We start from the raw sequence: 26810 nt of genomic DNA, 5'->3' as shown, positions 1-26810 counted from the left end.
TATCGAAAATTAATAATCGGCAATTAATTTAATAGTGTTTACGATTGACCGCTTTGAAAATCTCGAGCAGCGTAAGAATTCAAGTCCGACTTAAATATTACCATTAAATTGTGCCTGCATGGTGCACGTTGCATGCGAGTGCAAAATGCGCCCGACGTTTCGCCTCTTAATGAAGATTAAACACGCGCTGGAAAGCAATCAAAGAGATCGAAAAGGTGAAAGTGTACCGCGAATTGACAAGAATAATATATGATTTCTTATTTCAATCCTAATTGATCGTAATTAATTTCAATTGTAACTAAATCGTAGCGTTGGCTTACTTTCGCGTCCGCGTTTACAGGCCCATTTTTCTTTCCCTTTTATCGAAATAGGTGGATAATTGATTCGACACGCGCGATGGAAGGTAATACGCGTATCACGAACTACTTGAACGAATTCCGTCGTGCGCATTGTTCGTCAGAATAATTGACGCATCTCGCAACGGACTGGTGCCACTTTTTCTGCTTTTACCCGCGGGCGCTACCGTGAAAGTTATTGACCGCACGAACGGCAACGATATAACTGTACGTACACGCGAAACATAATAAAAGCACAAGTTCGCCCAACGAACGGAAACGGGATCGCTTTTACTTCAAGGCCGAGACGAGACGGTATAAGTAAGATATACCTTTCTAAATCTTTATTTTATTTAGGAAAGTGATTACCAGTGCCGGTTGAAACGTTGACGTGGCTAGATTTATCGCACAGGTTTAACGTAATGCAAATAGAAATTAATAACATTAATCTCCACTTCCTTAAATGACCTGAAAAATAAATTTATTACATAAAACGAGTATCCTGCTGGTTTATATTACTTTTTATAGAAAATGCTATATGAATTTTAATGTAATATTCAATTAAAACGAATTGTACAATTGTTGTTACAGATGTGGCTTGCCTGATAAGAGTATTCACTGATGAGAGACGGCGCACGAGTGAAAGTAAAGTAAATCGACGTTTTCAAAGGCACGAGAATGCCTGCGAAAGGCATCTGAGCGAGAATGAAAGGATCCTTCTCGAGGATACCGGAGGGCGCTCTACTTCCTGGTTTGTTCGATCTCAAGAGGCCGTCGTCTTGTTCTCCAGTTAGTCGGTCAATTTGGACTTTCAAGAAAATCATGCGTTGTCAAAATAATTACTCAAACGTTGTCGGGTTCGTTAAAAGGGCTAAAAGTGTTTCAAAATCTCGCTGTTGCCTTATAGTGACCGATGAAAGACACGAGAGATAGTCTGATGTATGTATATCTATCGCATTAGTAAATTATGATCTGTCACGCTTACCATTTAACAGCAATCGAACGGTATTCTATACATTTTCGCTGCACCGTCCAGGCGTGCGCTATCACTTCCAGTTATCCGCAGCTAAATGCTCATGTATTTACGTTTTCCCTCGAGCTCGGACAATAGTTTATATCCCAGCACTGTGACAGAAAACATAACGATCTTAAATTTTATGTTTCAGCATCGAGATCTGCACGGTTAAACTCGATAGGGAATAATTTATTATCTTCGCTGACTATAGAAAGACAGCGAAACTACCTGACCCCGCCATCTACGTTGTATTAGTTCAACCAAAGCAAATCCGCTTGAGAGACTATCGATGCTGTCGAATTCTGTCGGATTGTAATAAAAAAAAATAATAAAAAAATATTAAATTGCATGGAAAAATTCTTTTTAACGAAGATTCGTCGTCGAAAATAATTTAACTCTGAATGAAGAAATATTATATTTATTATGCATTTTCAGGATGAAGAAAACATTAATATTCCATTTGAGTAAATCTCTGAGCCTATTCTCTGAGTATTCGTACTTTACGCAGCAGTCAGCGCAGTTACAGCACTAGTTTAAAATTTATTTCTTTTTTTCTTAACATGTAAGAAGAAAGACTACCTCTGGAACTAGTGCTGCAACTGCGCTGACTGCTGCGCAAACGAATGCATCCAATGTGTGACTTAGCTGGCAAAAATAAAAATGGGATATGCTCGCGAGATTGTTTTGTTTGTTACAATTACATCTATATAAAACATTGATATCAAACAATATTAATAACAGATTTCAAACACCAAGGCATTTGCATTATGAAAATTACTCAACATGTAATATAAATAATTTATATCTGAGATATGTAATTATATAATAGACGCATACTTTTTTAAACTTAATATTGCAATTTTATTCATCCGTTATAAACTAAACGCCGCGTTTTGCATAATGATACAGAAATAAAGAATCTCGGTTATAAATTATGTTTTTCTGTAAGGTATAAAAAGTACAAATTGCATTATTAAAAAATTGAGCGTCATAAAATTCTTTGGGCTTTTAAAGATAACTTTGTATAAGCAGTAATGGAAGAACTTTGACATAATATTCTAAATTTACGTCATAATTGTAACACAAACAAAAACGAATTAATAATCAATAGATAACGATTAATTAAAATATCTATAAAGACAAGTTCTATTAAACTAAAAACCAAGATTTCAATAATTGATAGATACGTCGCGTATATGAAAAAAAAACTTGCAGAAATCACATACATTTGAAAATTAATACCATAGTAAGGTCAATCATATGTGCATTTTAATTCTTCAGATGCACCTATGCAAATCAGTTGATCGCGTGTTACGATTAAATCAGATTATAATTTGATGAGGTCAAATGTTTCGTAACGCTTAGTAATCAAGTTTCAAACTTCGTATCTGTTCTTCGAGGCATTCCGCCGTGGATTCTACAAAGGTCTTGTTCATGACTTCATACGCCTGCTCCATGAGTTTTGGAAGATCATTTTTGGTCATGCCCGTGGTAGGTATAGGCGGTAAAACGGTAATAAAACTATTTCCTGAAATATAAATAATTTGTTTTTAGAGATATTCGTAAAATATGATAGAAATAATTAAACCTTGTTTACCTGAATGAAATCTTTTTAATTTGCCGTCCAAATAGTAATATTTGGACACGACAACGGGTTGAATCGGCATTTGAGATTCAATTGCAACATGGAAAGCACCTTTTTTGAAGGGCAGCAACGAATTACCTGAATGTCTATGTCCTTCGGGAAATAGAAGAAGCCTCCGCTAAAAGAATCAACGAAAACTATTAACTCTTATACAAAATACATATAGATTTGACATATTACTCTAATTAAATTATTTAAAATATATTTTTGCAACTCACATTAATTTTACATAATCTATTCGAAGATAATTTTAAATTTACGTATGACATAAAATAACATAAAGATGATTACATGATATTAAATTACCTTTCCCTGACGAATCGATTCTGTTGTAGCATTAATAATTTGATACGATTCTCCGGCATTTTTTCTATCGATGAATATTGTTCCCCAAAGCCAACATGCAAAACCAAATGGTCCAAGGTACAAAATCTCCTTTTTTGAAATAACAGTACAGTTGTCCATCGCTAGCCACAGTTCACCTAAAACTGTATGATCAATTTTATTATACATTTAAAATTCTTTCAAGTAAAGTACATTTTTTTTTTTACATATACGTTATTATTTTATTACGCTTGTCCAGAACACTTTGTAATTTAACACAATAAAATTATGATTTCAATAATTGATCTCGATTACCACAAAGGTCTAATGAACTCTGGTGATTGATGAGCACGACGCAGCCTGAATCCTTGACAATGTTCTCCTTGCCACGAAAACGGAAATTCATCCCGATGATCTTCGCTATTATCACCACGCATCTCGCCGGCATTCTAAATTAAATTTCATTTATATTACAAAGAGGCTTAATAAAATTGGTAGTTTAAATTTTCGTAAAACTTACAGAGCATTTTTCCAACTACCGATTCGAAACAGCATAAACGGTATCCATAATCCCGCCGCTAGTGCGCTCGCCACTATGAAGAAGGTGAATTTCGCTCGATATCTCACGCTCTCGCTCAAAGCACAAAGCAGCACAAAGAGGAATAACAATGCGATGCCGGTCGTTGAGTAAATTCCACATAGTACCCTGAAATTATACAAATTTATATAATTAGTTATACTTATTGCGCACTAATTTCATTAAAAAATTAAAAAAAAAAAGAATATTAAGGAATTGGTTTCCAATCACTTTCAATTACCTATATCTTAATTAAAATTTAATATCCCGACATTTTTTTCACGGTCAAAAAATGTTTTAAGAAACAATTTAAACAATTAGTAATTTGTTTCTTACTTATTGTGAAAGAAAGGATTAATTTTATTTTTAAAAAATTGCCCTCAAAAGAATAATGTTCATTTTTTGCAGTTCTCTGTAGTGTACAAGAACTCACGTGCATCATTGCGCATCTATGCTATAAATTCACTTGCGGTCTTCATGGTTTAATAAGAGTTTATAAAAAGACAGGTTCTCTTTTTACGGCCGATTAGAAGGCACTTAATCGTGTTTTTAATGTTAAAAAAAAGATAACGCTCATGAAATCATTTGTATACGATTCCACGAATGCTTGATTTACTTAAGTTACGTGATCGGTATTATTCTTTGCATTTCTTATGCTCATTTTGTCCGCAACGAATCGCAAATTGTCCGCAAAATAACTGTTTCGTGTACGATTGTAATGGACATTGAAAATTGCATATGTACATATATACTGATTTTATATTTACGTGCATATACACATAATATAAATTGCCGGATGTAGATTTTAAATTTTATAGCATATTTCTGTACATAACATCTAATTCAATTAGTGTGCTACTTATTTGTCGTGTCCACTTTACCATAATCTGACAAGATTGCTAAGAGACGTAATTTTTAATCATATATGTTTTACAGATTGCGGTGATTCAGAAATATTTAGGACTTCGCACTTTGCATTGTAATATCTTTGAAAAAATGTAAGCAGTAATGTTATACGTACATGTATTTTTTTTTTTTTTTTTTTTTTTTTTGTTCTTTGTTCAACTGGTATGACGCATTCGAAAATATCGAAACGTTATGCCAGTTATCATTATCGTAAAAAATTATTAGACACTGATAATATACGAAAAGATCTACTTATGTGACATGATATTAACGCCACATACGTGATCCTTGTTTTCTTCCGCTAATGGTAATTTTAAAATGTTTATTAATGTGCATACCGTTATTATAATTCTTAACATTTGCACATAACGTGTTTTTATCAATCTTCCCGCTCTTTACTTCAATGCATCATTAATACTTTGCACCGTGGTAAATGTAAGAAAAAAAAATTAATTATTGTAAATTTAAATTAGATTTGAAAAGGCGCATGCACTTGTGAATTTTTTTTAATCATATATTATCATTAAAATGGGGTTAAGATTGCGAAAAGCAACTCCGAAGCGGTGTTATAAACACGAGACTCGGATGATCCGATGACGTGACTGACCGGAGGTCAAAATTCTTCTCGACTGTCACTCTAGTCCTTTACTCTTCCAGCTGATAAGCGAGTCAATTCATTCGTTAAAGGTTAAACGATTTTATTCAGCAAGTTTCGAGCTTGAAGGGCGAGGGAACGAGAGAGGACAGTGTCGAAGGTGTTGAAGATAACATTTCGAATAATCGAAATAACATCGCGCTTTAATTCATCCGACCGATTTTAACTTTGTATTTTCCTTGCCGTGCTTTTATAACGACAACACGCAAACATGAAAACACATAATCGTACTTATTACTTTAGTATCACGCGATTACACGGAAGAAATGAAACCGCCGATGAGCGTCGAAGGTAATAATTTGAACAGTTTTCCGACCGTTTCGTGGCTGTACTTATTGTTGGCATAGAAATCGCTGAGCTAACTTATTAAATATGCGAGCGCGACTTATGCCAAGTGTAAAAGCGCGGCAATGAACATTGTAGCCCGATCGAAATCCCAAGGAGTATAAGCCCGATCGAAGCTTCGTACATTATTGAAATACGTACTTTACGTTCGTCCTGAGATAACATAAGAGTAACGCCAGAAAAATTTGCCATCGATAAACGTTGATAACGCTTACGCATTTCACATGCGAGATTAACGAAAAATAAAAAAAAAAAAAACATTTTCAACAAGTTTTTCCACGTGTGGCCTATGCTATCCTACAAAATAACGCACGCAGGTCTAACCGCAAACTGCAAACAAAATGCACTTTCATTTCATTGCAACAATGGAAATAATAATGGTAAGTTAAATAATATTTTATATGTTAAATAGTAGTACTTTCTAAACTCAAAAATATTTGCATTATATAAACTCAAGCGTTTATCATATTTATTTTTCTTCCCTTATCTTCGCTGTATTACATCTGCTTTTTTGCATTTAGAGTTTGGTCATACGTGCGCCACCATGTAGGTACTATCACCGTTGTTATCACGAGATAAACGTAAAAGATTTTGGCGTAATCAAAATGTAATCAAAAACGTTCTCGATTAGTTCTTCACAAAGGCTAATGCCACGATTAACTGTAATAAAACGCAATTTGGGTTACATTGGGGTATATATACGATTCTATTATGCTGAAAGAAAAGTTCGATTGATAAGCCTAGTTTAAGTGACTTGTGTAAAAAGGCTTCAGTCTCTGAATAATACCGATAAGAATACATTGAGTACATTATACATCAAGCTCATCACACTGCAGTAATAACAAGTGTTCCTGATAAAGAGAAAGTCAGTAAATAGATTGTGAGAGAGAACTTAAAGTTTTCAAAAAATCTCTGTATTTATATTGAATATTAATAGTCGTAAATTCTCAAGTCATACACATGCATGTGTGATTTGTACTATTTTCAAACGTTAAGTTGAATTTTAATTGAATTTAATTGAACATTAATTCAAATATTAATTTGTAATAAATTTTAAACTAAAATTATCCTATCTGTACGCGGAACAATGCACAGTCGGAAATCAGCATTATTATCGTTAACAGTACGTTGACGAATATAAATTGCATTGATACATCAAATTTGTATATGCTACCGAGGTACAACATCTTGTACTCGATCATACAATTACAAAATAATATCGCGTTCTGAATAAATAAAAAGTAATAAAAAAAAAAAAAAGAAAAAATATGTGTATAAAATATAAAAGCTGCGAGTGCTAATAAATAACAAACCACTTTGAATAAATACATTTTCACCGGTTTTGTACGGTTCGCACTGGCAACGTAACTCGTGAACGCCGAAATTTCACTCTCCGGCCCGTCTCGTTGTCAGTTCCATCATCTGTATCTCACGTGCCGGATGGATGTCAATAACTTTGACGTTTATACAGGACCAGAACAATTAGACTCTCGACGTGTAGTCGCGCGAAGACTTAATTAACCGGATAAAAGTAATCGCGGGGGAGAGAAGGATAGTTATTACACTTGGCGATTACTCACGTCTTGAACATGACGTTATATACTCAAGGCACGTAGCGCTCGCCGCGATTGATCAAAGACTGTCAAACGTCAGCGATCGTCAACCGTGTTATAGTAAAACCCGCCACGGGCACGTGGCGCCCGCGAATATCGAATGACAATCGATATCTCTAGTTTTTTTTCTTTTTAAAAAAATTCCGCCAACAATATGCAGACCGGTATAAAGTCTTTTCTAACCTCGTCTAAAGTCTAAAGTACAATCTTGAACAGCCACTCGATGAACAATCAAAGATTCGAAAAGAATTCTTTCTTTTTGGATATTATAACGATTACGTCCTGGTTTACAATTCCATTAGCGTTTCGCGCGTCTTCTTCTGCGAGTTATGTGATTTTTGTTAATTCGTACCTCGGCTGACTGATATTGTTTAAGTGATGATTATTACCTGCAAAATTAATGGCTCGGTATCCATATATATGTGATGTGAAGTCGTCCGATACATATACTCCCACCTACGCTACACAAGACACACACATTGACTCATAGTGCCCATACTCGTACTGATAGGCACTCACACTTACGCGCGCCAAGTGCGGTGCCGCCGCTGTAATTTTGCGGCTGTGCATCCCCAGGTGCTTCCTGTCACTGCGTTATTTTGTCAAATTCTCTCCTCTTCGATGGCATCCCCCGAGTCAAAATCGCCCGAGCAGTCCGAGAAAAACCGGAAATATGATCGCCAATTGAGGTAAACCGATCGCTAGTTATACAGTTCGAGGTTATGACTATTAGCTTTAGCTCAGTTTGCTTTTTTTTATTTTTTTTTAATATATATTTTGTTACATAGAGAAATCTGTCTCGATATTCTTAATTTTCTCCTTAAAATTTAGTTTTTGTTTTTTCATACAATATCTTTGAGTGTTGTGACATGTAATTTTCATTCCTGGCAGACTATGGGGTGATCATGGCCAAGCAAATTTAGAGGCTGCTCATGTCTGTCTTATAAACGCCACAGGACTTGGCACAGAGGTATTGAAATCGCTAGTGCTTCCAGGCATAGGAGCATTTACTATAGTTGATGGCAAGAAAATTACTGGAGAGGACATTGAAGCTAAGTATGTACTCAGTATCTTGTTGGTAAAAATTAAAATCTTTGATGCAATGTATTAAATGGATTTGACTTAGTTTTTTTCTAGAAGCTGATAGTATTAAAAAATCTAGAGCACAAGTGGCTACTCAAATGCTCTTAGAACTGAATCCAGATGTGACTGGTGATTACATTGATGAGGAGCCTGAACAAATTTTATCTAACAGTCCTGATTTTTTTAATAGTTTCACTGTAGTTGTGGCAACTGCCTTGACTGAAAAGTAAGACTGCTGTTACAGATACTATAATTTTAAAAAATACTTAATAAAATTGTATATTAATTAAATATCTAAATACATAATGATAAATATCTTTTTAAAAATATTTTCAGAACGTTAATTCTTCTGTCGAAAAGACTTTGGGAATTGAATATTCCTCTAATAGTATGTAAAAGCTTAGGCTTTATCGCATATATGAGGATTCAAATCAAGGAGCATACAGTTGTAGAAACTCATCCGGATAATGAAACACCAGATTTACGCCTAGACAGACCATTTGATAGCTTAAAGAACCACATAGATTCTATAAATCTAGATGAAATGAATTTTAAAGATCATTGCCATGTACCATACTTAATTATTTTGTACAAATACTTAGAAAAATGGATTTCAGTGCATGGTGCTTTACCAAAAACTTACAAAGAAAAGCAGCAGCTCAGGGATATGATAAAAAATGGCATGAGACGCGATAATCAGGATTCTTCTAATAGTGAGGAAAACTTTGAAGAAGCTATGAAGGCTGTAAATACATGTATAAGAGTGAGCGATATTCCCGATAGCGTTATAAATATTTTAAACGATAATCGTTGCATTAATTTAACAGCAAAGGTACCAATAAAATATTATATATAATTCATATATTATTTGAAAGCATGTGTTTACATTGATTGATATATTTTAGAGCAGCTCTTTTTGGATTATTGCAAAAGCAGTTCGTGATTTCATCGATAACGAAGGACGAGGATTACTACCACTTAAGGGTACTCTACCCGATATGACTGCCGATACTGAAAAATACATTGCACTCCAACAAATGTACATAATAATCCAAAAATGACAGTTATATAAAATAATGCACGAAAAAGTAATTTAATTAATCTTCTGTGTTAGTGTAAATGAGTATTTTGTTAGTAAATTTATTAATAATGAAAAGTATAAAAAAGTTATATTTCCGATTTAAACTTATTTTATTAATGTACATTACGATTGCAACATATACTTTTTCGTGCTTTACTTTCCAATCTATTATAAATTAAGTCTTGGTAATAGTAAATTAATTTTAGTTATCATAAACAAGCATCAGCAGATGCGGAAGCTGTATGGAGGCGTACTTTACAATTATTACGTCAGTTGGGAAGATCGTCAGATTCGATCTTAGAAAAGGACGTTAAGCTGTTTTGCAGACATGCCGCTAACATTTATGTAGAAAAAGGAAGCTGCATTGCGGACGAATATGATCCTAAAGTTTTTGATACTAATATTATAGGTAATTTTTTTTTTCTAAAAAAATATATTATTAAATTTTATTACTTTTTATAGAGATTGTAAAATTAAAAGAAAAAAAATCGTATTTAGTTTCTTTTAGTTAATTTTATTTTCTAATGAATAGCTACTGATCAAATATTTATTATTTCTAACTAAACTTATTTTTTTACAGTTCAAAATTTAGAAAATCCAGAGAGTATGATGATCTATTATGTCATGCTTCGAGGAGTAGATAAATTTCAGGCAGAATATAATTCGTATCCTGGCGAATTTGATGATCAAGTGGAACCTGATATCGTAAAACTTAAGGTACTATTTTTTTTTCGGTGTGATGTAGTTATTGCATTACAATTATTTCATTACTGTGTCGTATTATAGACATGCCTCACAAAATTGTTGAGCGAATGGGGATGTGGTCCATTAGCCAAAGACGATTACGTACACGAACTTTGTCGATTTGGTGGTGCGGAGTTGCATTCCGTTTCGGCATTTCTAGGCGGACTTGCGGCACAAGAGGCTATCAAACTCATTACGAATCAATATAAACCCGTTCACAATACCTTTATTTATGACGCCGCCACATCATATTCAGGAACATTCTCCTTTTAATGTGGATTATTATGTGAAAAGAAAAATCTATGTTAATTAAAGTGATAATGCAATCTTGTAGCTTATATTAATTCTTTGTGAGTTCTTTAAATTTTAAAATACAAATGCACATTAATAGATACAGGCATAGTATATGAACAATTACCTTAATTTTTAAGTAATTAAAAAAATATTTAGCTTTACATCTAATTTTTTTTTTAAATAATTACAATAGTCTCGTTTTTATTTTTTAATTAAATTTGTTACAAACAGAGAATTAATCTTTATATATATATATATATATATATAAATATTAAAGTCAAAATTTAATTTATTTAATTAAATCCGATTATCTGATATTTCTATTAATTTAACAAACATTTAATTCGAATATAAAACTTTTTCATTATTACGGTTTTCTTTTATTTATCTACTGCTTATGAGTAATCGAAAGCATGGCTGCACCACACGCAAACGAAAGTTCCGACGCGTCTAGCGATATCGTGACAATTTACCAAACGTCAGCTCAGGTTGGCATTCGCGTGGTCTTGTGTGGTCTTGTGATCGAACAGCTGAAAAAGACAGAGAGGACGAAGAGGAAGATTGAACGCTGAGTTTTCTTAACAGAATTATATCTCTAATTGGCGTGAAATCTCAACCGTAATCATGGTGGACCGTGCAAATATCAAGAACATTATACCGGCGCTGCCGGACGAGAAGATCGGTAATTATGGAACGATATTTTGTAATTACTCGAAGGAGATTTACTCGCGTGACAGACTGCCCCTCCCAGCAATCCAATCTGTTTTTACTACTTGTTTAATAACTGTATCATTCTCGTATTTTAAACTTGAATGAAGTTTATCCTACTGACTTTTAGATTTTGTGCTGATATTTAAATATTAACCTATGCGATTTTGCAGATATGCTGGCAGCTACGAGTGTGCTCCAGCAGCAAGCTGCCGATATTAGAAATCAACGAATTAATTGGCAACCATATTTTCAGTAAGCGATCATATATAACTTTGAAAACGTTAGATTCTATTGTATTTACCTGAAAAATTTGGTTTATTATTTTTTAAGTGTATCCTGGTTACAATTTATTACACTTAAATGTAACAAGAAAATTAACTACAGGAATCATGTAGGAATATATTCTAATATTAAAAATTTTCAGATCTCAGATGATATCGAAAGAAGATTATGATTTTATTGCTGCCTTTGACTTCAGTGATGCTAAAACAAGGGAGAATAAATTGAAGGAAAATCCACATCAAGCAGCTAAAACTTTTCTTAATTTGCTTGGCTATGTTTCAAAAGATCAAACTATACAGTATATTCTCACAATGATTGATGATATGCTACAGGTATAACACTTTTTTTTTATAGAATATTCTGAATTAAATAAATTTTTCTTATTGATATATATTTTGCCAACATTTTTCATAAAAAAATATTAATTAATAAAAGTTGATTAATAATATTTATAGGAAGACCGCAGTCGCGTCGAAATCTTCCGCGAGTATTCTACGCGAAAACGAGAATCTGTTTGGGGACCATTCCTCAATTTGTTGAATAGGCAAGATGGCTTTATAATGAATATGACGTCGCGTATTATAGCCAAGCTGGCTTGCTGGAGTCATGATCTCATGGAAAAAACTGATCTTCAGTTTTATTTGACATGGCTCAAGGATCAACTAAAACTTAGCGTGAGTTTAATAGATTATTGCTTGTTTATTTTATTTTTATTTTAGAGTATTAATAAATTTTATAATTATTTTAATTAAATATATTAACTATTCGTAATTAAAAAATTTTACTATCGACTTTTGAGAAAAAAAAAGAACGATTTTTTTTACCTTTTAATTAAGATTCTCCCGTAATAAATATACAGTTTAAAACTGTGCTATCAATATTTCTTATTTAAATTTTAGAATTGTTTGCAAAAACATTTTTTTTTATACACACCTAATAATTGTTTAATAATAATTTAACGGCTTTGACTAATTGTATGTTGAAAAAAATGTGTACTTTTCTCATAGTCAAATTATCTATGTTTAAGAGCTGTAGTATTAGTTGTTAACATAAGTTTAACATGTGAGTGTTAATTGCATGCTGCATGGGTTTTTTGAGGTTTTTTTTTTGCATTTTACCCAAGGATAGATAAACTTGTAAGAAAAAAAAAAAAAAATTTGCACGCTTTAAATTGATTAATTATTCATGCAACGTTCGGTATATGGTGAACGGTTACCATTTATTTAAGGACTCAGTTAGGTAAAATTTAACTGTACTTAGTACGAGAATGTTTAAACGTAAAAAAGGGAAAAAAAAATTTGCTACCACTTTTTTAATGATTACTAGAACAAACCAGGTTTTTTTTTTTTTATTTTAGTAAAACATCGTTTGGATTGATTTTTTTTGGAAAATAAAAATAAAATTATATTTAAAAATAGCATACTCATAGTTTGTTCTAGTATTTATAAAAAAAATTAATATGGTGCCTTTTTTAATGCTTTTTGCTATACTAACATTGATATAACCACTTTAGATAATTTTAATTGGCAATTGTTTGCGATATTATTATTTTATAAAATTAATTTTTACTTTTAACATACTAATCTGTGGGATGGATTGTGGCAAACGTCTGTATGGCATTCGATTATAGAATTTATATGGCAAAAGTCTGTGTGAAAAATTGATAAAAATTAAATCTAAAATTACAAATACACATAACTAACCATTCAAGAAATGACAAATTGTCCTGTAACTGACAACTAGATATTTTGCTTCCATGTTCAAGCTTTAAATATAAAAAATTTTAAATTACAATAGAATTTGTAATAGATAAAAAAGAAATGAGATGGGGTTTTAGTTTGATGCTCTTCAGGATCACACAGACTTGCATGTGGGACTAGAACAAGATACTACTGCGGAACAAGCCAAGGAGGCTAATGAACTGCACGAATTACTCAACCCGGTTGGTTTTGTAACGATTAATCACAGTAGTGTATTATTTATTACTTTAAACAAATTATAAATTTTTTTTTTATTACATTCTGCCAACAAGCGAGCCACTAATAATTCGTCGGGACATTTGATTGGTATTTTGGAAAAGTATCTCTTATTTTTCAGGACACGATTGATAAAATTTAAACACAAATATGCATGATTTATGCTTTACAAATCCTTACTTCATGTGAATGTTATATTTATAAAATTCCTTAAAACCTTAAACCAACTTGCAAACTTATATAATGTATTTTTCTCTTAATAAGTGTTGAATCTGTTTCTCTTTCTTTTTTAAGATATTGAGTTATTTTACTGACGTATTTTTTGCATGTAGCAATATATTTATTAAGCGCTTGTTCTTTAATACTGGAAAAAAATCTATCGTGTTTTTTTTTTATTTCCATATATTTGTAAAAAAAATTGTATAAAATATAATTTAATTATTTTAATTTTTCTTAGAACAATGAGTACATTCAATCAGTGGCGCGATGTCTACAAATGATGCTTCGTATAGACGAATATCGTTTTGCATTCGTGTCCGTCGATGGAATTTCGACTTTACTTAGTGTTCTGTCGGGCAGAGTAAACTTTCAAGTGCAATATCAGCTTATTTTCTGTTTGTGGGTACTTACTTTCAACCCCCTTTTGGCAGAAAAGATGAATAAGTGAGTATCTTTGTCTTATTTGACATTCTATTAAAAATAATCTAGTTGATAAAATTTTATCACGATGTTATCTAATTACGTATTAATTGTGTGCCGTAGATTCAATGTCATTCCTATTCTTGCCGATATTCTCAGCGACTCAGTTAAAGAAAAAGTAACGCGTATTATACTTGCAGTATTTAGGGTAAGTTAGAAATGCGTTATAAAGTAGGGATAATAGTTATGTAAGATTATATCTCGGTAAAAATTTTGTTATGTGATAGAATTTGATTGAGAAAGTAGAAGATGGACAAGTTGCTAAGGAACATTGCATCGCCATGGTTCAATGCAAGGTATTGAAGCAACTTTCGATATTATGCCAACGAAAATTCGACGACGAAGACATCACTGATGATATTGAATTCCTCAATGACAAATTGCAAGCGTCCGTGCAAGATTTAAGTTCATTTGACGAATATTCGACAGAAGTAAAATCTGGTCGTTTAGAATGGTCTCCCGTTCACAAATCAGGCAAATTCTGGCGCGAAAATGCGAGTCGTCTTAACGAAAAGAATTACGAACTCTTGCGAATTCTGGTCCATCTATTAGAGACCAGCAAAGATCCACTCGTTCTTAGCGTAGCCAGTTTCGACATTGGCGAATACGTGCGCCATTATCCACGTGGCAAGCAGTATGTCGATTTATTTATAGTAAAAATAAATGTAAACTAAAATGTACTTACTTGATTAAAATGCTGTTCCATGTATTTTAGCATAATTGAACAACTTGGCGGAAAACAGCGCGTGATGCAGCTTCTCGGGCATGAGGATCCTAATGTCAGATACGAGGCTCTCCTTGCAGTGCAAAAACTTATGGTACATAATTGGTGAGTTCTAGAATTAAAAAAAAATTTTTTTATTGTTTAATTTAAATATATTAATTAAAATGTTAATAATTATTATTTTTTAGGGAGTATCTTGGAAAGCAATTAGAGAAAGAACAAACAGGTGCTTCAGGAGCACCCACCAATAAACCAGGAGCGCAAGTGCCAGCAAAAGCTTGAACTTTCATGCAACTTGTACAAATATTTTGGTTTTGAGAAAATTAAAAAAATATTAGATATGGTTCGCAAGGTAATTATATATATATATATATAGTCTAATATTCGCTTGTTGTAAAATATAATTCAATATTTACATTCCCTTCCATTATATATCAATGTAAGAAAAAAAAGTTAAATTTGTCTCTTTTTTTGTGCAAATTAATTTTTTAACATAAGTAATTGATAAATTGTGTATATATAAGTGTTTTACATCACGAATGTGAAATAGATATATAAACGTCAGTCTAATAAATTTTATCGTATATTTTAGATTTATAAATAGAATTTGTTTTCTGGAATGTTAAAAAATAAAATTTTATTCTGTTGAGAAAATTTGTACACATAATATTACACCTACGTCACGTACAAACATATTTCAACATTAAACTCGCCTAAATTTTAATTTAACATTTATATTGCATGATGCAAGTTGTACTACAAGAAATCTGAAAATATACGGTATCTCAATTTCATCGACCATATCTTCTTCGCCACATAAACGGCACTTCTTTTCGTCGTATCTACTTGTCACTATGACTTCTGGTCCAAGTAATGATCCGCATTTTAAACATGCTAAGGTCTGAAAATAATATTAATTTGACTTAGATGTGTAAACGAAATAGTGCATAAAAATATAATTGTTTAACATGTTCATATTGGCATATTAGAAAATTTTATTATGTCACTTACAGTCATTTTATCGGAACAATGAAAAAGACGATCTTGAAGAAGATACGAACAACCATGTGAAATCAAAGCATCTCGTTCCATTTCTCCAAATCGAATACCGCCGCCGCGTCGACGACCTTTAATAGGTTGTCTTGTTAACATGTCGATCGGTCCAGTACTTCTCACCTGGCAAGTAAACGTTTAGTTTATTCTCATTGTAATTTAAAAAAAATTAAATTATCAATTATCAAACTATGTTTAAAAATATATAGAAAACAAATAAGAAATTATAATAGATATTAATACAAAAATTCACGCGTTACCTGCCATTTATCGGAGACCATATGTCGCAATCTTTGATAATGTACAACACCAAAAAAGATGCTGGCAGTCATCTCACATCCATAAATACCAGAATACATTCTTTCATTTCCATAATAATTATAACCACCGAGTTCTAATAATTTTCCGAAATAGTCGATGGCTGTATTGTCTTCGTTAAACCTAAAGGGCGTGGCATCGTGAACAAGTCCGTGTATAGCTGCTGATTTTCCAGCCATTACTTCAATCATCATAGCTATAATGATAGGAAATAATTAAACGTTAAAAATTACAAATACATTTTCTTTATAATTTCTTAAAATCTTTAACGTTAGTTAGTTATTATCGTTTCTGTTATTATCAGCCTACCTATTGTCATACGACTCGGGAAACCATGCGGATTAAATATAATATCGGGTACCATTCCAGTCTCGGTAAATGGTAAATCCTCGACAGGATACAACCGCGAGAGAATTCCTTTTTGTCCCGCTCTTGATGCAAACTTATCTCCAACTGTGGGATTTCTCTAAAAAAAATTAATTAAAATATAAATTTGATTTAACATTTATATACATGGAAATAAAAAATACATATATATTGCATTTATACTAACGGGAATACGGAATGTAATGCATGCTCTTCGAGAATCTTGAGAATTTAATGTACCGCACAGTTTTACAGTGTCAACGTAAGCGTTTTCTGTGCTTTTATATCTTCCAATAACATATTGAGCGTTATCAGAATCGAAATAGCTGTTAAATATAAATTATTAATAATATTTTACATTTTTAAAATAAAGAGACCACGTTGTAAAAATATTAAAGCTACATTTACCAATAGTATGGATCTCCTTCTTTAATAATAATGCCTGGCATAGGCAAACCATCGACATCTATTGTTTTTAAAAGCTCAGGTTTCTCTGGATCACGAGCAAAATAACTCTTTTTATCATTCAAATCAACGAACTCGGATTTATAAATCGTTCCATGTCCAAACCCACGTTCAAACGATGACTTATTAATAACCATTGCATCTTCCATATCATATCCCTGCAAATCAATTTATTAATACAGTTATAAAATTTATAAAAAAAAATTATTGATAGAAGTATTGAATAATAAAATGATAGCTCACTGTATATGAGATGACTGCAATTATCGCATTGGTGCCCATTGCAAAATCATCCATGTTAATATTATCGTAATGTACCGGCCTAAAGAGTGGTGCAGCGGGTGTTTGCAATCTATATAATTTTGTTTGTGACTGTTGTTGCCAATTGTGGCATGGTGTACCCATCGTTTGCTTACCCATCTGTGAGATTAAATTAGTTACATAAAAATTAATATATTTAATCACCATTATGTCGTATTAATAAATTCATAGTCTGCAATTTAGATGCAAGAAGAAACAATTTTATAATTTAAAACTCTGTAGATTGTTATTGACATTATTTATATATAAATTTACCTGACATTGATACATATTTCTTGGACTTTGGTTACAATCTGGCATAGGGATGAGATTGGCTAAGTTACTGAAGATTGTTGTCGAGCTTATTTCCTGATGAGTTGTCAGCTAATAAAAAAAGTTAAATTATTAAACAAATTAAAAAACTTAAAAAACAATATATATATATATATATATATATATATATATATATATAAATTATACATATATACCCCTTCATATGCTTCTTCAGGAATTACACAAATATCCATGTAAACTTGTTCAAACGTTCCTATAAGTTCAATTTGTTGTGTAGCTAAATTTATTACCGGTCTCATCATTCTAGCTGCATTAGTAAATAAAAATAATCCTGGATATTGAGCTGGAATCTTTTTCTTTGGTACCATCGCAATTTCCAATGTTGATGGTATCTAAAAATAAAACATTAATATTACGTATTATACCACGTTATAAGTAAAATCAAAGATATCGCATTTACAACTTACTTCTTCACCTTTTATTTTAAGCAATCTCAATTTATACACTAGTTTATTAATAATTTTATCTTCAATTAAACCAATCAATTTTCCATCTAACATTACATTATACGAATTTCTCCAATCATCTGCAATAGATATTGGAATCATTCCAAGATCTATTAATATTGCGGGTATCGCAGCTTTTAATTTCGAAGCTGGATGTTTTGTAACGATACAATTCATTGTTAAATGATTAAGCAATCCGCATGGAGTACCATCTGGTGTATGAATCGGACAGATAAATCCTATAAACATATTATAATTATTTATAAATTAATATATTATAAAAATTTTTATGACAATTTATGTAATATATTAATATTACACTACGATTTATAATTACCCCATGCATCAGGCAACAACTGACGAGCTTCAGTAGTCCTCATATCTTGAAAAAACGCTCCTCTATGTATCGCACGAAAATGACTCATATAACGCATTCTATTAATATTTTCCACAACAATCGTAAGACCAGTACTTTGCATAAGTCCCAAACCAGAAGATGATTTAATATTTCCACAAGATAAGAAATGTTCCATTTGTGAATCGATGTTGCTTCGAAATTTAGTGACGTTTAACATTTCCTCTAAATATAAAAAATAAATTTATTTATATATTAAATTTAATTTTTTAACGATATTTATATAAAAAATAAAATACTTACGCATATTTAAAGTGTATCTATTACCAGCGCTTTTCGCACGTTTGAGAATTTGAAGTTTGACTCCTACTAGCCATGAGGACAGTTTTTCTTTAAGAACTTGTAAATACAAGTGCCCACCTACTAAACATTCTTGCATCATAACAGAATCTACACCCTCAACAGCACATTTATTATTTGCAAAAGCAAACAGTTTTTTCGTCATAAATACAAGTAAATGAAATTTGTCGATAGGCTCGTCAAGATGAATAGCAACACAATGTCTATATAAGATAAAAATAATTAATTCGAGATAATATTTAAAAAATGTACAACATATATTTAAAAATTAAATAAAAATTTGAATTATACTCACTTGATAATGTAATTGCAAACGTCTATATCAGTCGCATCTGCAGGCAAATCGATGAATTTTACTTTAAATATGTTCCCTATGTATGCTTTACACTGTTCGTGCCAGTGTAGATTTTCTTCGTGTACTGAACGTAACATATTCATGACGCTATTATTGTAATAAAGATCATCTTCACATCCGGCAATTAGTGCTTTATAAATATACAAATCAGTCACATCTATCAAACATTTTAACATCAATATTAACGGTACATAGTATGTAGCTTTCTTGTATGTAAATGCAAATTTTGCAGAACCATCAATCACGTAGTGCAGTGTATTGTTCTACAAAAGACAAGTGAGATTATAATAATATATAACGTGCGAAAATATTAAAAGAAATAACACAAAAAAATTCTGTTTAGGTACACACAATGGCAGTGTTATCCTCTCGAACGCATCTCAAATAAATTCCAAATTCACTGAATTGTTCACCACGACCTTTCCAAATTGGTCTCTTAATAGCAATAGGATAATTTCGTCTCGTCATTATTAACATACGTATAAGTCGTTCCAAACCTTTTATTACAAAATATCCACCCCATTCTTCTTCATGTTCACCATGAGTGACTAATTCATTTGGACTCATTTTGTTTAAATGACATCGATTAGACTGCAAAGTATCATGTTTATTGTATTAAAAAATTATATTTTAATATAGATAAAAATATTCTCCTAAAATACTGCTAAGTATGGCTCAATAATCAAGTTAGAAAATCATATTTGGTTTTTACCTTGACCATGATTGGAACTTCTCCTAAATCTTTCTCAAAAGGTTCCTGTTCTTCACCATTGATAGACCATCCAAGTTTCACAATTATCTTACCCTTATAAGTACTGCCTCTCTGTCGACATTCTGTCGGATATATTTTATGTGTTTTCACACCAATTGTATTAGAAGGAACACTGGGCTTAAAGATATGTACATCATTCAGCCAAATGACTATCTTGTCTTCATTGGGAAGAGTTAAATAAACTGGTGTACTGTCTCTTAACATTTGAAAAAGGCCATCTTCTAGCATATAATTAAAGGAATCAATATGAGGAGTACCTAGAGTTTGCAACAACTGAAACAAATAGTAATATTATTTAAACTTTTTCAAGACATTTTTTTCTGTAGCATTCTTTGAATTGTATAGTTTTTTTTAATATTGCATATAAATATATGTTGCTTACTAATATATTAAATACATCCATAAATAAATTTATATAAAACTATATATCAAACCTCGTTTTGTTTGTCCGATGGTATGCCAAAGTTTGGCGACGTGTTCGTTAATTTAGGCTCGTGCAACATGTTTTATAAATTTATTACAACTGTAGACTACAGCTGGTTTTGCGAATACTTTGCTAATTTAAGCGTGGCAGTTCGAAAAAGCTTTAAATTAATAAAACGCCGCAGAAAAAATACAAGCTATCGCAAACACACCACGTGTCTGACGTGCCGCCGATGCTCCGTTTCACGAGATTATTTCTAGTGTTCACAAGATTAGGCGGAGTAAAGTCACAGAAAAAAAATACGAAGAGCAAATTTTTCTTTTTATTTTGCTTTGTTTTATTTATATTTTATTCTGTCGTATTTAATTTAATTTAATTTTTAAATGTCTGATTCAATATTCAGTTATACAACGTACGGAATTTTCGATCGATGCCACCACCAATAAGATAGGTAACCTCGAAAACGTCAAGCTTAGTATTAGTCGTATAATCTGTTCGGTCATGTGTTACTTGCATCTCAATCGTGTTTTACTTGTATATTTATAATTAACAAAATGAATATTACAGAATATAAATAATTACAGCAGCTTGTAACTTACAGTAGGTTTTAATTAGAAGTATAGAAAATAATTAATTGTTTTTTTATTTTTTTATTTAATATTACAGAATAAAGTAAATTGTAACTAGTCAACCTGTTAAATTTCCAGAGGGATTGACCGTTACAATGTAAGTAACATTATTATTACAAAAATATGTCGCATTTCTTATTAGTAATTGTCTAATTTTAAGTAAATTAACAATTATGATGAGAATAAGGATTCCCCTTCATTTATTATAAATGATAAATCCATGACTGAGTAATTTTTAACTTATATCAGCATACACAGTATTTATATCTATCTCTTAAAAGAGTTAATTTTTTTTTAGATGGTCAGCCCGAAATTATTGAGGATCGAAAAATGGTTTGGTACAAATATATATTTTATAGATCCAATATAAAATTAATTTTTTTAATTATTTTTACTAACATTAATGTAATGTTTAATAACCAATAGATATTTCATATTTATAATTCTCGAGATAATAATAAATTTCAGTAGAATATTTCAATTTAAATTGCTACCTATATTACTTATATTAAGATAGCATTCTGTAATATCTTTATTTTTTATATTCTTCTTAAAAAAAATTTGAGAGGCATATTATCATGCAATGATTTTTATGTTCGTTTTCACGCAACATTTACATTCATTTGAATATTTTGACGAAGCTCTTGTTTAATAAAAACATTTTTCTTTTCAGTCTTATTGCCTTCGTTAAATTCAAGAGGAGGATTTTCATCACTATTCGACGAATTAAATTGTAGCAACGTTATATTTCTGGTATTATCTTCTTGTTCAGTATGAACTTCTGACATTGTAATAGACGTTTGCCTGTAACACATTTTATAATTCAATAAAATATTTATAATAATTTATTTGATATAAATGTTAAATAAATAATTGAAACATTTTCAAACTTACATTAATCGTAACTTAGGAGAAAAGAAAGAAATTTTTTATTACTTACAATGCAGGCCGTTCATCAGGAGCTATCATATTTTCTTGAGAAACATTGTTAGAAGCACCGTTTGGATCATCATTTAAAGCATTATTAGGAACACTACCAAAACGCGGTGCGGTGCGATTTGCATTTGAAGTACATGTGATGTATACTGGAACGGTTCCCCATACAGGCATCACGTTTACAGTAGCATTTTGATACTCGTTGTTTCTACATCTTCTGTTATTATTGTATATATGTTTGTCTTCAGCACAGTCTATAAACGGACCTGAAAAAAGTAAAGAGACTACACAGTTGCGATACATGTACTGTAGATAAATTGTAAAATATTATTCATTTTGTTTACGCAGAAACCATTACCGCGGTCGAATTTCTTCGCACTTTTATTTCAGTTTTCAAACATGTAGACATACATACATACACGTAGATATACTGAAAATATACACAGATATAATACAATAATTATGGTTTCATTAACGTTTGAAATTTAGGTAAGTACGAAGTATTTGGAAGTTATAAGCGTGCAATTATAAGAAGTGTAAGTTATTTCTACCCTTTTAACTGTAAAAAAAAGGCCTTAATTCCAAAAATAAATAGGATATTTTAATTGTAATGTATACTTTGTTAATCGAACTAACGTATCAAGTAATTTTGTATGTACTTTTATGATATTTTATATAATTTTAATAATTAATGATTAACTCTTTAATGTCAAAATTTTGTTCCACAATTTTAGACATTCTAATGTATATTTTCGTTAAATAAAACATTAATTTACAACTTTTTCAATAGATTTTACCCGTTTCAGTAAAAAGCAAAAAAATAGAGTTTGTAATATTGTTTCTTGAATCGTGTAAAATAACTATTTCAATGATTTCGCCAATTTACTAAAACAAAGTCTTAGCCTAATAATAAGAAGCTTTTTCTATCAACCAAAGAAAATGTACAAGTTGTTTCATAATAAAATAACTCGCGACTAAATTTGTAATGACTTATTCTTGACGAAAAAAAATTTTATACAAAAATTAATATTGTGGCTGCCATACTTTTCGAATAAAAAATATTTAGAGTAGACGAATTGATTAGACTAAAATTTGCACGTTTAAGAATAATACGTCAAAGTAATTTATTGATGCTTTTGTACTCTTGTTAAAATCCGATATATAAAAACTGTCGATTAAAATGAGATATCTTGCACAAGCGCGCATGCATAAATGTATGACTACTTTAGGTATAAATATACTAACGTTTCTCTTCTACTGGAGCAGTAGGAATTGTTGATCCACAAGCACTTGCTGCATTACTAAGTACACTAGTTGCAACAGCAGTTCTTGTAATACTAGATTTCCGATTACAACATTTAGTATTATGGCATGCTAAAAAATAAAAATTGGATATTTATATATTATATAAGTAATTGTCAGAGTTCTTTAGTCTTATTTTTTATTACTACAAATATTTCTTTCAAATTACTGCAGACTATTGTAGAAAATTTATTGTGAAAAGCAGAGTTCAAACTCGGGTCTCTTTAGAATTATTAAGGTGATAAAATATTTATGATATTTGTAGAATATATGAGTCTCAAACGTCTATATTAGATTTGGTCTAATCGACATTAAACGACAAGTTGATATTTGATAAGAGTTCTGCGGTTACTTGCCTTCCTTTTTGCTGCTTATTTTTATTTATTTTTTTTTTTTTTCCAGAGATTAGAAGTAAATGGCAAATGTATGCGTTACTTGTACTAGTTGTACATAATTTATAAAGAAATGTTTAGTGGTTATACACAAAAAAATAAATAAAAAAAAGCTAAAGATAAAAAATAAAAAAAGAAAAAAGTTTATCCAAAAATAACAACTGAAAATACTTACATATATTAAAATAACGTTTTATAACGAAATAAAGCAAGACTCCGACGACAAAAATAATAAAAATACTAATCAAACTACATATTATTCCATTAAGATTTGTTTGATTCCCAGTTTCTGCAAAAGAAAAATTTATTGAATGATTAAGACGAAAGTAAGACAGAAATTATTTCAAATGTGTACAAATTATAAATCTAAAAAGTAACAGCATTACTTACCTGCTATACTAGTATCGTTTCTTTGACAAAATGGACTTTGTTCGCCGTTTGTAAAATTTTCAGTTGCATATCTAAAACAGAAAACAAATATAATATTTTATAATGCAAAAAAAAACGTTAAATAAGTATTACAATACATAAAATACATACAATTCGCTTCAACATTATTAATTTAATTATTTAATTGATATTTAATCATTAAGAGCGTTCTCACATGAAAAGCTCACAACCAAGAATGAAAAATAATCTTTACCCATCTATGCAAGGACCGCACTCCGATACTTTGCGAGCGGGACTGGCTTTCTTTTCGCGATTGTATTGCGTACAATTGGTGAATTGTACACAAAGTCGAGAGATTTTATAGCAATAACGGTCCTGGCCACAATCGCCGTCGTTTTTGCACAGCTTTTCCAAATCCTGCAACAAAAACGTACATTTATTTCCTCAGAGTTTAGAAAATACACTTCCTTCTTCGTTAGTTAGCACATATCAATGTGCAACTATAATCTATAATATAAATAAAATTTTTTATTGCACACAATACATGAACCGATGTGTATTGTAGAAATAGCAATCACACCCAACGTGCATACAAAAATGCGCATCCCGGAGCGTTCACCGCTCCCGAATAGCATGCCCAGAGAGGGATGGAGAAAGCTCCATTTCTCGTTCGAAAAATCGAGAGAACAGGTGATGACTCATCGCACTTCCGCATGGCACTGGTTTGTGCGAACGATCTCTGTAAATGGAGGAGCTTCATCTCCAATATCTTAGCCTGGAAAATTGCGATTTCTTTCGTTTCGCTCCCATTTTGCGCGCTGCACTTTGCGCGCAATTTTATTTCCAGGCCAGTAAAAAAGACCAATTGATAACAAAGAAAATTTTTTCTCTTACTCTACCTCACCGTTGCTAAGCAAATTTAATCTTTGATTTAAAATCCATTTAAACTCTATCAGATACATGTATCGGTGTAAATGCACAGTGCTAGTCCATCGTACTTTTTCTTCTATCCATTGCATATCTATTTTATCTTTATTCTATTATGTTTCGCTCCTTCTATTCCTTTGCGAAGGATGATGAAATTCGCTTATGGGGTTGCGATATTAAGTGCTGCCGCACGTAACCCTGCCGCAACAAGTTGAAAATATTCCCCGAGGAGCATTTCGAACCTTTATTTTCAAAATTATTTTATCGTTGTCTGTATGATTATATTACGTATGGTTATCGATAATTAATTAACTAGATAATAATTAATATAATAACTAATTAATTTGTAAACTATTCTGCACGAAAATGTTTTTAATTATTAATAATGTGACTTCTGTTTAACATTAAATTATTGTGAATTACGTCGTCTCTGTTCTACGACTTGCAATTTTATTATAGGCAGTTACGATAGTCTTTGTGCTCGGGGCCTTTCTTAAGAAAATGCCTTTGCACAAAAAAAAAAAAAAAAAAAAGTAATAGAGAAGAAAACAAAAAATCCAATTGACCGAAACAGACTTTTCGGTCAATTAGATCTCTTAATTATTATTATTTCTACTGCCTATTTTTTTTAAGTTGTGTAATAAGCTGAATTTTATTATTCGTTTCTATTAAAGCTCGATCTCTAATCTAAAACCATTTAACTTACATTTTTTATCTTTTTCTTTAATTTCTTTCCATAAACAGTAAATTTAAATAAACGCTGCGAATAACGGTGAAACAGATCAGCCACTTGATCATTTTCAGTGTTTACGACCTGTTAACTTGACATATATAGATCTAAATTCAGTACATTGTCATATATAGATCTAAATTCAGTACATTGTCATTTCTTTCGTTATAAATTTATTGTTTACTGCGGACTGGCGGCTAAAATTGAGGTTGCAGAATTGGAGCCGAACCGATTGAAAAGAAAATTAATATTTCGACTTACCATTTTTATTGAAAGATATATCCATGAGCATGAAACGGATGAAAAATCCGTTATTTTGTTTTCGATCTTCTATCTTGCACCTTTATCGCAAATATTTTCTTGCTGCTTTAAACACAACACTTCATAGGTTCACATGCCCAACCAGTTCAACTTGCACTGACATGTTCGTGCCTGCGTATCCTGTAAATTTAAAAGAGGGGATGAGAGAATAATTTGGAGGGGACAGAAAGATGACTTGGCGAGGTGGCGAGAGTGAAAAGTAATTGTGACTAACATGCCCCTTTTTACAAGTTTTAGGAATTTATAAAACAAAAGTAGATACATAAATAGTTAAACAATTGCTTTATAAAAATTACTTTCCTTAAAAAAAAAAAATTATTTAATTCTAAATAAAATATAAGTATATTATATAGAATTTATGATAGCTAGATCTGTATAATAGTAGTTTTATCCGATAATAAAATATCCAAAATTACATGACTCACCACAAAAAAAAATGCATTTTTAAATCTTTCTTCGTAATATATATTTCTCTTTTACTTTGCTTTCTTTTATTTATATTTTATTCTGTCGTATTTAATTTTATTTTTAAATGTCTAATTTATTATGCAATTATACTACGGAATTTTCGACCGATATCATCAATCTTTCTAACCTCTCTTTACC

General features: G+C 31.2%; 5 protein-coding genes across 9 annotated transcripts; 2 read left to right on the top strand and 3 right to left on the bottom strand.

The window, feature by feature from the left end:
* Positions 1 to 1752: 1752 nt before the first annotated feature.
* Positions 1753 to 7481, bottom strand: LOC139113439 (1-acyl-sn-glycerol-3-phosphate acyltransferase alpha-like). 2 transcript variants are annotated; one of them, XM_070674623.1, is made up of 6 exons: positions 7383 to 7481; positions 3840 to 4025; positions 3635 to 3768; positions 3302 to 3483; positions 2948 to 3113; positions 1753 to 2878 (listed from the first exon to the last, which is right to left on the bottom strand). In XM_070674623.1, the coding sequence occupies exons 1-6, from the start codon at positions 7391 to 7393 to the stop codon at positions 2712 to 2714; spliced, it is 846 nt and encodes a 281-aa protein (XP_070530724.1). In that variant the 5' UTR covers positions 7394 to 7481; the 3' UTR covers positions 1753 to 2711. The 2 variants fall into 2 exon arrangements, with proteins under 2 accessions (XP_070530724.1, XP_070530725.1); XM_070674624.1 differs by lacking the exon at positions 7383 to 7481 and adding an exon at positions 7132 to 7276.
* Positions 7477 to 10661, top strand: App-bp1 (Nedd8-activating enzyme E1 regulatory subunit APP-BP1). Its single transcript, XM_070674621.1, has 8 exons — positions 7477 to 8104; positions 8307 to 8471; positions 8542 to 8724; positions 8835 to 9330; positions 9404 to 9537; positions 9786 to 9988; positions 10160 to 10296; positions 10366 to 10661. The coding sequence occupies exons 1-8, from the start codon at positions 8037 to 8039 to the stop codon at positions 10594 to 10596; spliced, it is 1617 nt and encodes a 538-aa protein (XP_070530722.1). The 5' UTR covers positions 7477 to 8036; the 3' UTR covers positions 10597 to 10661.
* A 451-nt stretch (positions 10662 to 11112) lies between these two features.
* Positions 11113 to 16159, top strand: Vhasfd (V-type proton ATPase subunit VhaSFD). 4 transcript variants are annotated; one of them, XR_011547707.1, is made up of 11 exons: positions 11113 to 11299; positions 11499 to 11580; positions 11753 to 11942; positions 12066 to 12284; positions 13448 to 13552; positions 14044 to 14249; positions 14349 to 14433; positions 14513 to 14919; positions 15001 to 15114; positions 15198 to 15361; positions 16023 to 16159. XR_011547707.1 is itself a non-coding variant. In XM_070674765.1 (10 exons), exons 1-10 carry the CDS (start codon positions 11242 to 11244, stop codon positions 15289 to 15291), a joined length of 1560 nt encoding a protein of 519 aa, XP_070530866.1. In that variant the 5' UTR covers positions 11113 to 11241; the 3' UTR covers positions 15292 to 15587. The 4 variants fall into 4 exon arrangements, 2 of the variants coding, with proteins under 2 accessions (XP_070530866.1, XP_070530867.1); XR_011547708.1 differs by lacking the exon at positions 16023 to 16159 and adding an exon at positions 15602 to 15984; XM_070674765.1 differs by lacking the exon at positions 16023 to 16159 and having other exon boundaries at positions 15198 to 15587.
* On the bottom strand, positions 15620 to 21038 carry Rpi135 (RNA polymerase I subunit Rpl135). Its single transcript, XM_070674764.1, has 16 exons — positions 20588 to 21038; positions 20094 to 20426; positions 19733 to 19972; positions 19322 to 19644; positions 18970 to 19229; positions 18649 to 18891; positions 18273 to 18550; positions 18000 to 18197; positions 17788 to 17895; positions 17455 to 17631; positions 17155 to 17369; positions 16934 to 17072; positions 16690 to 16846; positions 16323 to 16576; positions 16021 to 16185; positions 15620 to 15910 (listed from the first exon to the last, which is right to left on the bottom strand). The coding sequence occupies exons 1-16, from the start codon at positions 20654 to 20656 to the stop codon at positions 15713 to 15715; spliced, it is 3357 nt and encodes a 1118-aa protein (XP_070530865.1). The 5' UTR covers positions 20657 to 21038; the 3' UTR covers positions 15620 to 15712.
* A 166-nt stretch (positions 21039 to 21204) lies between these two features.
* LOC139113539 (uncharacterized) lies at positions 21205 to 26771 on the bottom strand. Its single transcript, XM_070674767.1, has 8 exons — positions 26630 to 26771; positions 26145 to 26324; positions 24480 to 24643; positions 24227 to 24297; positions 24012 to 24125; positions 23388 to 23516; positions 22147 to 22408; positions 21205 to 22010 (listed from the first exon to the last, which is right to left on the bottom strand). Exons 2-8 carry the CDS (start codon positions 26145 to 26147, stop codon positions 21809 to 21811), a joined length of 945 nt encoding a protein of 314 aa, XP_070530868.1. The 5' UTR covers positions 26148 to 26324; positions 26630 to 26771; the 3' UTR covers positions 21205 to 21808.
* Positions 26772 to 26810: the final 39 nt, after the last annotated feature.

The sequence above is a fragment of the Cardiocondyla obscurior genome, linkage group LG02 (assembly GCF_019399895.1).
Source record: "Cardiocondyla obscurior isolate alpha-2009 linkage group LG02, Cobs3.1, whole genome shotgun sequence".
In the NCBI taxonomy this organism is placed as follows: domain Eukaryota; kingdom Metazoa; phylum Arthropoda; class Insecta; order Hymenoptera; family Formicidae; genus Cardiocondyla; species Cardiocondyla obscurior.
This window is presented reverse-complemented; position numbering and strand designations above follow the sequence as displayed.

What these genes read in the sequence shown, in the direction of transcription:
- LOC139113539 (XM_070674767.1), bottom strand. An exon ending in TGCGGTCCTTGCATAGATGG is followed by an intron (nt 24,298 to 24,479) that starts GTAAAGATTATT and finishes TTTCTGTTTTAG; the next exon opens with ATATGCAACTGAAAATTTTA. An exon ending in AAAACGTTATTTTAATATAT is followed by an intron (nt 23,517 to 24,011) that starts GTAAGTATTTTC and finishes TTTATTTTTTAG; the next exon opens with CATGCCATAATACTAAATGT.
- LOC139113439 (XM_070674623.1), bottom strand. An exon ending in GGTAGTTGGAAAAATGCTCT is followed by an intron (nt 3,769 to 3,839) that starts GTAAGTTTTACG and finishes AATTTAATTTAG; the next exon opens with AATGCCGGCGAGATGCGTGG. An exon ending in GAGTTCATTAGACCTTTGTG is followed by an intron (nt 3,484 to 3,634) that starts GTAATCGAGATC and finishes TTGATCATACAG; the next exon opens with TTTTAGGTGAACTGTGGCTA.
- Rpi135 (XM_070674764.1), bottom strand. Translation starts at nt 20,656, where the DNA reads ATGTTGCACGAGCCTAAATTAACGAACACGTCGCCAAACTTTGGCATA. An exon ending in CTGAAGAAGCATATGAAGGG is followed by an intron (nt 17,896 to 17,999) that starts GTATATATGTAT and finishes TTTTTTTATTAG; the next exon opens with CTGACAACTCATCAGGAAAT. An exon ending in TGGTCTCCGATAAATGGCAG is followed by an intron (nt 16,186 to 16,322) that starts GTAACGCGTGAA and finishes TTTACTTGCCAG; the next exon opens with GTGAGAAGTACTGGACCGAT.
- App-bp1 (XM_070674621.1), top strand. Translation starts at nt 8,037, where the DNA reads ATGGCATCCCCCGAGTCAAAATCGCCCGAGCAGTCCGAGAAAAACCGG. An exon ending in GGAGAGGACATTGAAGCTAA is followed by an intron (nt 8,472 to 8,541) that starts GTATGTACTCAG and finishes GATTTGACTTAG; the next exon opens with TTTTTTTCTAGAAGCTGATA. An exon ending in GCATTAATTTAACAGCAAAG is followed by an intron (nt 9,331 to 9,403) that starts GTACCAATAAAA and finishes GATATATTTTAG; the next exon opens with AGCAGCTCTTTTTGGATTAT.
- Vhasfd (XM_070674765.1), top strand. Translation starts at nt 11,242, where the DNA reads ATGGTGGACCGTGCAAATATCAAGAACATTATACCGGCGCTGCCGGAC. An exon ending in AATTGGCAACCATATTTTCA is followed by an intron (nt 11,581 to 11,752) that starts GTAAGCGATCAT and finishes AAAAATTTTCAG; the next exon opens with ATCTCAGATGATATCGAAAG. An exon ending in TGCACGAATTACTCAACCCG is followed by an intron (nt 13,553 to 14,043) that starts GTTGGTTTTGTA and finishes AATTTTTCTTAG; the next exon opens with AACAATGAGTACATTCAATC.